This window comes from Mixophyes fleayi, chromosome 9 (assembly GCF_038048845.1).
Source record: "Mixophyes fleayi isolate aMixFle1 chromosome 9, aMixFle1.hap1, whole genome shotgun sequence".
Lineage (NCBI taxonomy): Eukaryota > Metazoa > Chordata > Amphibia > Anura > Limnodynastidae > Mixophyes > Mixophyes fleayi.
Window position 1 is genome coordinate 72,425,231 of NC_134410.1, and position 14,066 is coordinate 72,439,296.

At 38.0% G+C, this 14,066-nt stretch overlaps 1 protein-coding gene across 2 annotated transcripts in view; it reads left to right on the forward strand.

Annotated features, from left to right (window-relative positions):
- OPHN1 (oligophrenin 1) overlaps positions 1-14,066 on the forward strand; it is a 103,047-nt gene that overhangs the window by 50,274 nt on the left and 38,707 nt on the right. The window contains exons 7-16 of one of the 2 annotated variants that reach the window (XM_075184537.1): positions 1,327-1,437; positions 1,806-1,910; positions 2,429-2,558; positions 2,749-2,775; positions 2,992-3,092; positions 3,612-3,703; positions 4,809-4,887; positions 8,957-8,990; positions 9,489-9,551; positions 13,986-14,060. In XM_075184537.1, the coding sequence (XP_075040638.1) occupies positions 1,327-1,437; positions 1,806-1,910; positions 2,429-2,558; positions 2,749-2,775; positions 2,992-3,092; positions 3,612-3,703; positions 4,809-4,887; positions 8,957-8,990; positions 9,489-9,551; positions 13,986-14,060 (817 nt within the window). The remainder of the gene's footprint in view (positions 1-1,326; positions 1,438-1,805; positions 1,911-2,428; positions 2,559-2,748; positions 2,776-2,991; positions 3,093-3,611; positions 3,704-4,808; positions 4,888-8,956; positions 8,991-9,488; positions 9,552-13,985; positions 14,061-14,066) is intronic. The other variant, XM_075184538.1, reaches the window with a different exon arrangement.

Below are 14,066 nucleotides of genomic sequence, written 5' to 3' on the forward strand. Positions count from 1 at the left end.
CAGTCAATGCTGCTTGTACATTATATTCAGATCACCTGTCATCTCAGCACTGATACAGGCAGCGAGTTCAGGGTGACAGACAGTTGGATCTAGCATAAAAAGGGGCAAAGGTTTGCAGCGACAGATTTGATGGTTGTTGACACTGAGCTAATCTGTCATCCGTTTTAGAATATATGGGCAGCATTAATCAGAGTGGTGCCTGTATAATTAACAAGTACCAAAATAAGTTTTTTTGTTTTTTTTTCCTCCAAAATATTTTGGGCCCTATTACTTTCCCTTGGTGGTGTGTTTGTATCTGTGTTTGTGGGGTGTAGGGGGAGGGGTTAGGAGGCATTAAAGGATTTCTTTCTAGTGGTGAATAAATGGTTAAAAAATAAGCATGCATTAATTATGGAAAGCTGATATAGCCCTTTCTGTTACAAACAAAAATCGCTGTTACCATAACAAATAAAAAGTGGTGTAACCAGCACATAGCAAATATAGTAATCAGTCTGTTACAAAGTTAAAACATACCTCAATCATTTAAAGTACAACATGAGCTATGGATTGCACAACCAAGACATAAACATAATTTAATCCTGACTGAAAAGAAGCGAAGACCCTAAGATCTTTTGAATAATTCCATGAATGATTGTCTTAATTGATGTCTGACTGTTTTTTATGGCTATACATGTCCACTTAATTATTAGTGGTTATTTGCAGACATTGTTGTTCATTTTATGTTGCTTTAGAGCACTAACACTGTTGCTCCAATATAAAATTAATCCAGGCTGCCTACCAAGCTCTATTGTGAATACGTTCAGTCTACTGTTCTCTCAAACATTCTTCATACTTACATGTCGGCCTAAATCTCCAGCTCACAAATGGTTGCTTATTTTTGCAGCAGAAACTAATAACAATACTCTCAAAACAGGTGTACCCAAAATGTTGTACATGGGATCTCAGACCTCAACTGAAACTGGGCAGAGGTCTGCAAACTTCACACTACAAGCATGGCGTTTGGAATAGGCTAGGTTACTGTGATATCAATAAAATCTGGGGCGGGACACAAATAACAACCTTGAAACAATAAGATTTGCAATGTAAATAAAAAAATTGTGTGAACTTCCGTGCTAAGTAGTTAGATGGTGTCTTTAATGGTTCCTGTACCTAATCATTTTTGCCAGTTTCAAAGAAAAGCCTTTGGTATAAGCACAAACAACAAAAATTAAGTGTAAAAATGAATGTGCGATGGTAAAGGTGTCTGTCATGTACAACAAACTGATGTGCGGAGACCACTCTTGAATGTCATTTGTAGATAAATCTCTTCTGACTTTTCCTCCATAGGCAGATCTGCAGGTGGACAAAGAGAAGCAGAACTTCTACCAGTCTTCGCTTGAATATGTCTATCAGATCCAGGAGGTGCAGGAGAGCAAGAAGTTTAGCATTGTGGAACCGGTAAATGAATTTGTGCTGTATAGTTTGCAGAGCAAAAGTTTGCTGGTATACTGGAGAGCGTAGGTGTCAATGCATATGATAGCTGCTATTTTCCAAGTAAATAAAATAAAACTGAAATGGGTAGTATGGTATAACCTCAGGCATAAATTGAGTCATACATTTTATTTAATTTTTTTTTTTTTTATCTAGAATAAAATAGTATAGCAGTTACAATGAGATGTCCAGTGTTTAAAATCCTCTTGTAATGATGTCATCATGCCGCAATGAAAGAGGCTGGTCTTGTAAACCACTGGCTCACTGTTTATCCCTGCTTTATCTTTCATAATCCATTTATCCCTCTAAAATGTTGATAATTGTTTTTCTCTCAGGTTCTGGCCTTCTTGCATTGTCTGTTCACTTCTAACAGTCTCACATTTGAATTGACTCAGGACTTCCTACCCTACAAGCAGCAACTACAGCTCAGCCTTCAGAATGTAAGTACATGTACACCTGTGTGATGCACCTCTAACCCTCTTATTCGTAGTGCAGAGGCCACAATTCTTCTGAGAGGCCCTAGACAAATGTTTATACAAGTGGATATGGAAATATGTTTCAGGTATCTGCCCTGTAATGTTGTATGCGTTTATGGTAAATAATAGGCTAAACGTTGAATGACTAATTATTTACGGAAATTATAACTTTAATAATCAACAAATTGTCCTTTTTGGATCCATGCAGAGAATTTCTTCATGTAGAACAATGTAAAGTGAGTAGACAAAGTGGTGGTAGTGTGAATGAATATGCTGTAATTAGAAATCTGTGGGAATCAAGTTGTAGTTACATTGGCCAAAGAAATGCACTTAAGTTATGTATGGAACTGCTATTGAGGATTATGTGAAGGTTATCCTTCATGTGTTTTGGAAGAGAACCACTTTAACTTGTCAACAGAGAGGTTTGCACAAGTTGTATTTATTTATTGTTATTCCCCTCCCGCCCCTACATCTTACCACAGACTCGTAACCACTTCAGTAGTACCCGTGAAGAGATGGAGGATTTGAAAAAGCGGATGACTGATGCACCTATGATTTGCAAGCTGAGGGGACAGAGCACTATAGAAGGATACCTGTACTCCCAAGAGAAAAGTAATGTGGATTTCAGCTATAGGGGTAGACACTTCATGGTGTATTTTCTGCTGGATTTAATATAACTCTTCACTTTCCCTAAGTCACATGTCACTGTTAAGATGGGAAGAATGTTGTAGCTCATTTTCTTACTGACTTGGTGTCTAATGTCATTATACCTTTTCTTCTTTTTTCCAATTTGCCTACTAAGGGAGAGATATTGTGTCACTTTGCTCAGGTTTAAACCTATTTATTTCTCATCACTGTAAACGCCACTAAATGCTTTGTCACATTTACTGTGCCAGTGTCAACATAATTTGCATACATTGCTTGCTGTTCCATAGTTAATCCATTCTGTCACCGAACAAACCACAGATAAAATATTATTCCATTGGACAATGAAGCGTCACTGAAGACATTGTGTAATATAAATTTCTCTCTCTATGGATTCCAGGGGCACTTGGTCTTACTTGGGTAAAGTACTATTGCAGATACGAAAAGGATGGAAAGAGTCTAATCATGATATCGGTAGTGCAGAATCCAGGATCCCGACAGGTGATTTTGAGGCATTGACAGAATTATAAATCATTGAAACGTTATTGTGAAAACCGAAGGCAAATTTGCTGAATAGACAGCAACTTTTCTGGTTTCTGGAATGGTAGAAATCTTCAACAATAATTATAATCCCTTGCTTTATTATGGCTTTCCTGGAAATTGTACCATTTTTTTTGAGGGGGTATATATGTGGTTATATATTGAAGTATTTGTATACTAAAACATAGTGCAGGTTGTGTAATTGTGTCTGTGTTTAGTGACACTCTAATCCTGTTTGTCTGTAAGGAAAGCCTGTGTTATAATCCTCCTCTCACCATCTGCCTGAAGAGAGAAGCTCATAGTAGTCTCTTCTCATTGCTGCTCTCTTACTGACCCTTCTCTTCTCATCACTTCTCCCTCACTGTCAGGTTTCTTCTACTCCTCCCTGCTCTCTTTTGCTCATTTCTGCTCTTTCTGTCCCATTATTCCTTATTGTTGCTTCTGTGTTACCAGTGCTAACAACATTCTGTTACGGTTTAGGTGAGCCAGGAACTCACCCTTAAGTCTTGCATAAGACGGAAGAGCGACTCTATTGACAAGAGATTTTGTTTTGATGTAGAGACCAATGAGAGGTGAGTAGTGTAGCTATTATATGGATGTCCATATGTTCCTTATATGTGTAAAATGCTGAAGCTTGCACATTTCACAAGAAAGATCAGTGAAACTATTATCTGGTGAGTAAGGATTGCTAAGCTACACATTTCCCTGTCTTCCAAGTTGGCATATGATCACAAAGACTGCAATCCTATGATGACCAGATTTATATCTAAGTCTGCAACATTGTATGTATTTAAGATAATTCTTATCTTTCTGGAAGATTTAAAATGGTGTTCTTTATTAGTTGGCAACAATGCAGGTAAGTAACAATTTAATCATTTTAGTTCAAAGATTAATTAAAGAGTTGTAATGTTTTGGAACTAATGCACAAATTTACTAGAGCATTGCTTGGCAACACTTCAAGCACCATAGAGCCAGGCCTCTTACTTTTAGAAGAGCCGCACTTTACCGTTAATCTCTGTAATAAGCTAAAGCAATACAATTAATCAAGGAAAGAATGACCTATCTGTAATAAAATGACAGCAGGCATTTTAATATAAGATAAACACATGTTCTAAACTATAATAACTAAATCTGACAATGAAGCAGGGCCGCAGGTGAAGGCTTACATGGCTCTTTGCGGCCCTAGGACCTCCTGTTGTCCATCATTGTTCTAGAGCAATTAAAACCTGTTTTGTTCTATTTTATTCTAAGGCAAACTCACAGGGGCTTATTTAGAGTTGGGAACATATTTTTTCCGAGTGCAGAAACTGCAGCTGAGCAAACTATTTTTCAATTTAATTGCTGCAAATGCAAACATTGTTTAATTTTTCAGATACAGGGCAAATAGTGTATTCTCTTACTCCTGCTGGCCAGTTCTGTTTTTGAACTGTATTTGAGAGTGTGGCTAGGCTGTGACCCCCTCACATCTCTAACTCAGGCTGTGCATTTTACATTTCTAACTGCAACACAAAATGTTATTTCTAGGTACAAATTTTGTGCCCAGCAGCTGTATTTGCTCCTAATTCTAAATCAGCCCCACACTATTTTGCTCCTTTTAATAATTCAACTATAAAATAGTCATTCTTAAAACCAAATTTTGTGAGTTAGGCTTTCAGCATCTATTCTTTCATGTCTCAGACAGGGCACCATCACATTTCAGGCTCTTTCGGAGACAAACAGACGCCTGTGGATTGAAGCAATGGATGGGAAAGAGCCAGTGAGTATTGTGTGCTGAGATTTCAGAAACACCATCCATTACACAGCATTTGTAAATACACAGAGTAATGTTCTGAGGGCAGTTTCCAAAAGCGGAATGTGGGCATGCACCTATGTATGTGATATTCATAGAAATAGGTGCATTTGCTTACTATTTATTAAATGTTTCCTATATAGTCTTGCTAATTGCGCACATTTTTCACACTTTTCCTAATCCTACATTCTCCCATGCCCACTCCAGTTCTTTTACCACTTTATAGCATACAACTCTCGCAGTTGACCTTGGTTACAAGTACAGGGACTCTTGTCAATCTGTGTATATTAAAACAAAGAAAAAGAGGGCTCAGGATAGTGCAGTATTTCTTTATTCACCGTTTCAAAATAAGGGATTAAAAAAACATACAGTGACAAGAAAAAGTATGTGACGACTTTGTAAATAATTGGATTTCTGCATAAATTGGTCATAAAATGTGATCTGATCTTCATCTAAGTCACAAGAATAGACAAACTGCTTAAACTAGTAATACACAAATTACAGTACTTTTCTTCTACATAGTGAACAATTAAAATATAGTTTGGAGAACATATGTGAACCCCTGGCTAATGACTAAAAAATAATTGGCATCAGGAGTTATCCAACCTGGATTCTAATCAATGAGACAAGATTGGATGTGTTGATTAAAGCTGCCCTTCCCTATAAAAACTAGAGCTGTTCACTGACCCCCATGAAGTGGCTTTGGTTTTGGATCTGGATTAACTTCGTTATGGTTTTGGAAAAACCGCCCTCGTGTGGTTTTGCTTTTGCATCTGTATTTTTTAGAAAAATAATTAAAATATGCTAAAATCACATAATTTTGCTCATTTTTTGTTCCTACATTATTATTAACCTCAATAACACGAATTTCAAGTCATTTGCAGTCAATTTTGACCACCTCAAAGGTCACAATATTATTGTCATACACTTTCAAACAAAGACTGCAGCAGTTCCTGCCAGTGATAAGAAGGCCATTGTCATGCCTGGGCATAAATCCACCTCTTATGTGTGGAATTATTTTTACCCAAATTTTGACAACAGTTGTCTAGCAATTTGTAGCATTGTAAAGCCACAGTCAGTAGAGGTAGGGACCTTAACCATCTAGGAACCTCATCCATATTATGCCATTTGAAGCGAGTTCATGGAAAGCTCTTGGGAAAATCAGAAGCTTATGCTAAAGAAATAACAACAAGCAGTCCAGCATCAGCTAGCTCCCTTCTCTCAGCTAGATCCCAGCACCTGCAATCTACACCCCCCCCTTCAACACCTTCATCAATATCCTCAAAAGTGATTGGAGTTATCTTGCATTAGCTACTTGGATGCAGGACTGACTCCTCCCCTATCCATGACACCTCAGAAGAATCCTTGAGCGTTAGGCCCACTGCTGCTGCAGAAACAGACCAAGAAGACCACTAGTAGTTTACCACAATTGACTGTTAAACAATCCTTAGCAAGTATGAAATTTGTCACCCAGTTGCAAAGCGGATCACAGATGCTATGGTGACGATGCTAGTATTAGATCTGCATCCAATATCTACTATTAATGCAGCTGGTTTTAGATTACTACTTGAGGTCATGTCCCCGTTACAAAATTCCATCACGACACCATTTTACTAGAAAAGCTATTCCTCACCTCTACCAGAAGGTTCGTAAAAATGTAATTATTGGGCTACAAAATGCCATTCTACCCACTGTGCCCAGTTCCACTCGTCCCCATATCTGTGGTTAAGTGTAAACTAAAGATTATGTGACTGTGACAGCCCACTGCGTTGGTGATTCACCAGCAGAAACAGCAGCAGCATGTACCCAAGTATGTCACATTTTTCAGAGGCAGGCTACTCTGTGTATCGTCTGCTTCACTAAGAGACATATTATTATTATTATTATTATCATAGATTTGTAAGGCCCCACAGTGCTCCACAGTGCCGTACAGTAGGGAAGACAAGGACATACATTAAACAAGACATAAGTAAAACAAGAACAGACAAAAATGAATGGAGACATGAAAACAAATGGGTATGGGCAGCACAGTGGCGAAGTGGTTAGAACTTCTGCCTCACAGCGCTGGGGTCATGAGTTCAATTCCCGACCATGGCCTTATCTGTGTGGAGTTTGTATGTTCTCCCTGTGTTTGCGTGGGTTTCCTCCGGGTGCTCCGGTTTCCTCCCACACTCCAAAAACATACTAGTAGGTTAATTGGCAGCTATCAAAAAATTTACCCTAGTCTCTCTCTCTCTGTCTGTGTGTGTGTGTTAGGGAATTTAGACTGTAAGCTCAAATGGGGCAGGGACTGATGTGAGTGAGTTCTCTGTACAGCGCTGCGGAATCAGTGGCGCTATATAAATAAATGGTGATGATGATGATGGAGGACCCTGCTCATTAGAGAGCTTACATTCTAAAGGGAAGAGGGCACAGCTGAAACAAGAGGAGAAAGTGTGGCTCAGAGTGGAGATTGGGATAGTTGTGAGGGTGCATTAGTGTGAATAATGTTATCGAGGATAAGGTCACCTCTAAAAAAGAGATGGGTTTTCAAAGAGCATCTAAAGATTTGAAGGCTGTGGGAAAGTCTGAATGAGCGTGGTAGGGAATTCCATAAGTGGGGAGCAGCACGGGAGAAGTCTTGAAAGCGGGAGTGAGAGGTGGTTATCAGAGACGGGACAAGGCGCAGGTCAGAGGTAATACCACTGACAACCTGTTTGAAAAACTAAGGGATATCATTGCAACATGGCTTATCGTGCTTGGACTCTCCTGAGGATATGTGATTTCTAATAACGCTACCAATATTGTTAGAGCCTTACAGCGGGGATAATTCCATCGCATTCACTGTTGCTCACACAATCAACTTGGTACAGAACTTTTTAAAAAATGACAATGACATGCAGCGGATGCTGTCTGTGTCCCGAAATATTTAGGGTCATTTTCGGGATTCTGCAACAACATTTAGGAGAATGCAGCAGCTGCAAGAAGAATAGAATTTAGGGGGAATGTATTTTAGTCCAGCGCAGTGGAGAATTCTTTCCGTGTTGTGTAAGGTGCTGAAACCACTCGAAGTAGTCACCTGTGAAGAGAGTGCAGACACTGTTAGCTTGAGTCAAGTGATTCCCCTAATTAGACAGACGGCTCTGCTCGGTACTCGGATCTAAGTTTGGGTGTGTTCGGTTCTCAGGGAATCGAGCCTGAGCATCTCTAATAAAAAACACAAATTCTGGGTTTGCTTTTTCACAGAAAGTATTTCCTTATGTGAATCATACCTCAAACAAACATGTAGAGTTAGACTTAACAGTTGTTAAAGAATTTACAAAAGTATCTCTAAAAACCTTCATGTCCTGAAAAGATGTCTGCAAGAGCACAATGCAGAATGCTCAGAGGTTAAGAATAATCCTAGAGTGTCGGCTAAAGATTTATCTCTGCTACTTGCAAACATATCTGTTAATGAATCTATAATAAGTAAAACACTGAACAGGAATTTTGACAAGGGTTGACACCACGGAAGAAGCCCCACTGCTGTAAAAAAAAATAATTCTGGTGTGTATCATGAATTACATGCCGCTTTAAATGTCTGCTAATTTAATTTCCAATCTGCCATTATAACAATAGGCTTGAATGTGTTTATAATGCTAATATAAAAAGCAAACATTTTGTACAATATTTCTTTATTTGCCTCATTCCTACTGCCCAAACCAGAAAAGCTGCTTATTGTTTATACATACTTTTACTAATGGGCTATTGACACTGCTTATGGTGCCAAGTCCAAAGTTCACCATGATGAAGTTTGCTTTTGATTACTGAGCAAATTGCAACGTTCGGGCTTTCTGCAGAAATTAAGTTTACACTATCGAATCCGCTATCCTAAAATATTCAACATGCTTTAAGTTAATTATATAAATATATTAAGCAATATGAACACACATTCCCTAAATATTTTTAAAACTTGTATAGATTCTTTCTTTTTTCTTTTTTTTTTTTTATTTAATTTGTAGAATGTGAGTTTTATTTTCAGCAATTCTTATTAATGTCTATCTACCTTTCTCAACAGATATATCACAATCCTATAACCAAGCGCGATGAAAGTGAGTACAAAGTATATTTAATGCTGTTTGCAGCACATTGCTATAGGGCATTAAAATGCTGAATATATATATATGTTATTATTAATAGTAATTTATATAATGCCTACATATTACACAGTCCTTTTACATTTCGTATTTAATCATTCACATCAGTCCCTGCCCAATATATTCCCTACACACACACATACACATACACACTTGGGTCCATTTAGTCAAAACCATATTAAAGTATATTTTTGGTGTGTGGGAGAAAACCAGAACACCACATGGAGAAAATACAAACACCAAGAATCGGATATTACACATAAAATTGAGACACCTCTCTGTGATAAGTCATTTGCTAGTTTAACCTCCCTTGTTGTTAGTCTAGTCCTTTGAGCAAAACTAAATGATTTGGACCAAACTCTTAATTATAGAGTGTTATATTTTTACAAATATTGCTTCTTTTACATTAATAATACATCTTAAATCTTGTTACCAACATTTCTTTCCTTTTAGTGGAACTGAATGAAGTTGGATTCCGGTTTGTTCGGAAGTGTATTAATGCTGTGGAGGCCACAGGTATGGAGAAGCAGCACTGCAACCAATTTTACCTTTGCGCTCTACCTATGTTTAGCCCTATTCCGCTTATACAGAAGACACCAAAAAATCTAACTTAAAAACAATATGCTAATTGTTTTCATATGAATGTCTGTCTGTTAATCTATAATTCCTGCTTTATCAAATTTTAACCAAAACATTTAAAGCAATCTACTAGTCACATGTTCATCTTCCCGTTATGTAATTTCAAAACTTCTCCTCATATGCACTTTTGATGTCTCCTTTCTTTAATGTTCATGGGATGACCTTGTATCCTCTGAATGCTTTTGTTACATCTAAATGTTCCTGTGACTGTAGTTTCCATCTTTTAAAGTACCTTTAAAAATAATTTCTAAACAATTCATGCCTTAAGGTTGAAAACAATATTTTTGGGAAGTATGCAGTTCTTTTTCACCTAGCTGAACACCCTTTTTCAATTCTGTATCTTTACACACCAGGTTGTAATTAACAACCATCTAGTCCTAACCAAGTACTGACAAACTCATAAGAGATTTTACTTATTCAACAAAAAATAAGCCAAGATGAAGAATCCATGTGTGAAAAAGTTCTCCCTTACTGCTTCTGTATTGGTAAATAAGGTAATTTGATTTAAGCGCTGTTAATCAAGTGTATATAATTATTTGATCTCCAGCTATTGCTGCCATCCCTATACAAAACAACTGTCGACTGCTTGGCTTGGAGCAGTCAGGCTTATGTGAACACCATGCCAAAGAAAAGACCTCTGTAATGATCAGAGATGCATTATTTACAAATGGTAGATATTTGTGGGCATCCCTACGAATTCATCCAATATCTGACTGTATGAGGGGCTAAAAGATTGCAATGAACTCAAAAGCAACATCCAGGGATCTACATGCCTCTGCCAACATGGTGAATATTAAAGCTCATGACTCTATCTTAACTGACTGCCTAAGTATGACTTTTAAAGGAAGAGTAGTCAATCCTACCCAAATAAATATCATTGTTTGGCTTCGGTTTAGTAAAGATGCAGCTGAACAAAACACCAGACTTTTGGAAAAATATTTTGTAGTTGTTTGGTCTTGATGCACAACGTCATGTTTTGCAAAAATCAAATCCAATAGATCACCACTACCAACCAACCATCATGCACAGTGGTATAGAGGTAATCATTTGGGGATTGTTAAGCAGCCACAGGACCATTCCACCTTGAACTCTCCTTTTAAAAGAAAAAAACCCAAAAGAAGTGTGCTAGTGGAAAATGTGTGTCTAACAATTGAGCTTCCTCAAAATAAGATCCTGTAGCAGAACAATGGCCCTAAGCACACCAGAAAATCTGCAGCTCAATGGCTGAAAAATAAAATGATCAAAGTTTTGATTTGTTTCAAATCCGATGTAAGAGACAGACTCGTACAAAAAAAACCCAATTAATTTAAGCTATTGCTGCTAAAGACATTTCTACAAACTACTGAATCGTGAGGTATACTTTTTCACACATGGCTTTTTTATGTTGGCTTTTATTTGTTGGTACATAATTGCAAAGATCTGTTTATGTGCTATCATATGAGATTACAGTCAAGGCCAAAAGTTGTGAGAATGACACAAGTATTGGATTTCACAAACTTTTCTGCCTCAGTTTTTATGATTGCATATACTCCAGAATGTCATGAAGAGTGATCAGATGAATTGCAATTAATTTCAAAGTCCCTCTTTGCCATGACAATAAACTTTATCCCCAAAACAACATTTCTGCTGCATTTCAGCCCTGTCACAAAAGGACCAGCTGACATCAGGTCAGTGATTCTCTCATTGACACTGGTGAGAGTGTTGACGAGAACAAGGCTGGAGATCACTCTGTCATGCTAATCGAATTAGAATAACAGACTGGAAGCTTTAAAAGGAGGGTGGTGCTTGAAATGATTGTTCTTCCTCTGTTAACCATGGTTATCTGCAAGGAAACACGTGCAGTCATTATTGCTTTGCACAAAAAGGGCTTCACAGGCAAGGATATTGCTGCTAGTAAGATTGCACCTAAATCAGCCATTTATCTGATCATCAAGAACTTTAAGGAGAGAGGTTCAATAGCTGTGAAGAAGGCTTCAGGGTGCCCAAGAACGTTCAGCAAGTTCCAGGACCATCTCCTAAAGTTGATTCAGCTGCAGGATCGGGGCACCACCAGTGCAGAGCTTACTAATGAATGGCAGCAGGCAGGTGTGAGTGCATCTGCACGCACAGTGAGGCGAAGACTTTTGGAGGATGGCCTGGTGTCAAGAAGGCAAGCAAAGAAGCCACTTCTCTCCAGGAAAACCATCAGGGACAGAGTGAAATTCTGCAAAAGGTACAGGGATTGGACTGCTGAGGACTGGGGTAAAGTCATTTTCTCTGATGAGATTGTTTGGGGCATGTGGAAAAACGCTTGTCTGATATGGAAAGGTGAGCGCTACCATCAGTCCTCTGTCATGCCAAAAGTAAAGCATCCTGAGACAGTTCATGTGTGGGGTTGCTTCCCAGCCAAGGGAATGGGCTCACTAACAATTTGCCTAAGAACACAGTCATAAATAAAAAATGGTACCAAAACATCCTCCAAAAGCAACTTCTTACAACCATCCTAGAACAGTTTGGTGACAAACAATGCCTTTTTCCAGTATGATGTAGCACCTTGCCTTAAGGCCAAAGTGATAAATAATTGGATCGAGGATCAAAACATCGAAATTTTGGGTCCATGGCCAGGAAACTCCCCAGACCTTAATCCCATTGAAAACTTGTGATCAATCCTCCAAGAGGCGGGTAGACAAACAAAAACCCACAAATTCTGACAAACTCCAAGCATTGATTTAGGCAAGAATGGTCGGCCATCAGTCAGTATGTGGCCCATAAGTTGATTGACAGCATGCCAGGGCGAATTGCAGAGGTCTTCAAAAAGAAGGGTCAACACTGCAAATATTGACTCTTTGCATAAACTTAATGTAATTGTCAATAAAAGCCTTTCACACTTATGAAATGCTTATAATTTTACTTCAGTATACTATAGCAACATCTGACAAAAAGGTCTAAAAACACTGAAGCAGCAAACTTTGTGAAAACCAATACTTGTCATTCTCAAAACTTTTGGCGATGACTATAGATTTATAACATTTTAGGACTTGGTGAGGGCTAGATGATTTCATTTTGTTCTGATGTGTAAAAACTCAGATACCAAAGAGGGTGTACTTTCTTTTTTTGCATGACTCTAGCTACTGTGAGGTCTTGTTTCATAGACTAATGATACTTTCATCCATAGCCTATGCCAATTAAAGGGAGAATATTCATTTTTGGTAAGGTTTACATAGTCACCAGTTATTGTACACAGCAAGTTGGATTTTCTGCATGTTTATGTAGTCACTAATGAGTTATAATGGCTGGGTTGACATTAAGAAATAACAATTCTTCTCTCAGAGATGGGAGTTAAGCTGGGTACACAGTACAGGTTTTTCAACCAATTATCGTGTCCATCACATGATAAATGACTGTTAGGTCCGATATCGCATTAGTGTGTGCTCTCCCACAATCATGATTTATCATACCAAAGCACTTCATATTGTTTGATTTTATAAACCGACTAACGATTCCTGTCAACGATGGGACAGTGTCTGAAAAATGTGGAAGTGTGTACACACTCATGACCAGCAGTGTAGGCAGATCTCTAGAGTGTGCAGAATTATTATCTTTTTCAGCAGATGGTTGACAGATGAAGAGCACAGATCTGAAGGTAAATTGTGTAAGTGTGTACACACATCTGCATGCTCATTGGGATTTGAAGTTGTTGGTAAAATAGTAAAAAAAAAAAAAAAGAGTAATTTTCTGTGTTGAGTGTACACAGCTTAACCTTCTATTACTCAATACATTGAGCATTGCAAAACATGTTGTTTTAACAAGTAATTGGATGCCATTGCAATTATCTGCATTTACTGTCAGTCTCAATCATTGGGAATCTATGCTGCATTTTTTTAAAACAGGACTTTGCATTTACATATTTTGAATCCTATCTATTGCTTACAGTAATTCTAAGCTTACAGAGAAAATGTTTTGCTCAAAGCCAATTGAAGTACATAATTTTCTGTCAATGCAAATTGCTGTGGCCCTTTGTGCTTATAATGTGCACATTAAACAAGCAATAACAGGGCTGAACCTAAAATTCTCCTGTTTGAATGTATCCCCAAACTGTAACTTGTGAAATACTTAATGTCTCAGCCAGTTTTCTGTGCAAGTCCAAAAAGTTATTTTTCTTCACCACTCCCTTTTCTGTGTCACACTGTACTAAAATCTTTGCAATAATCAAACAAAACCACTTACATTACAACTGCTTGTCCAAATGTGTGGTGCCTCAAAAACACATGCATTAATTTGGTACGGCCTGAAACCTTACAATCCCCATCATGCAACTCTTTTGTCTTGCAGGAATCACTTCAGAAGGCGTATACAGAACAGTGGGTAGTAACATCCAGGTGCAGAAACTTCTCAATGCATTTTTTGGTAAGA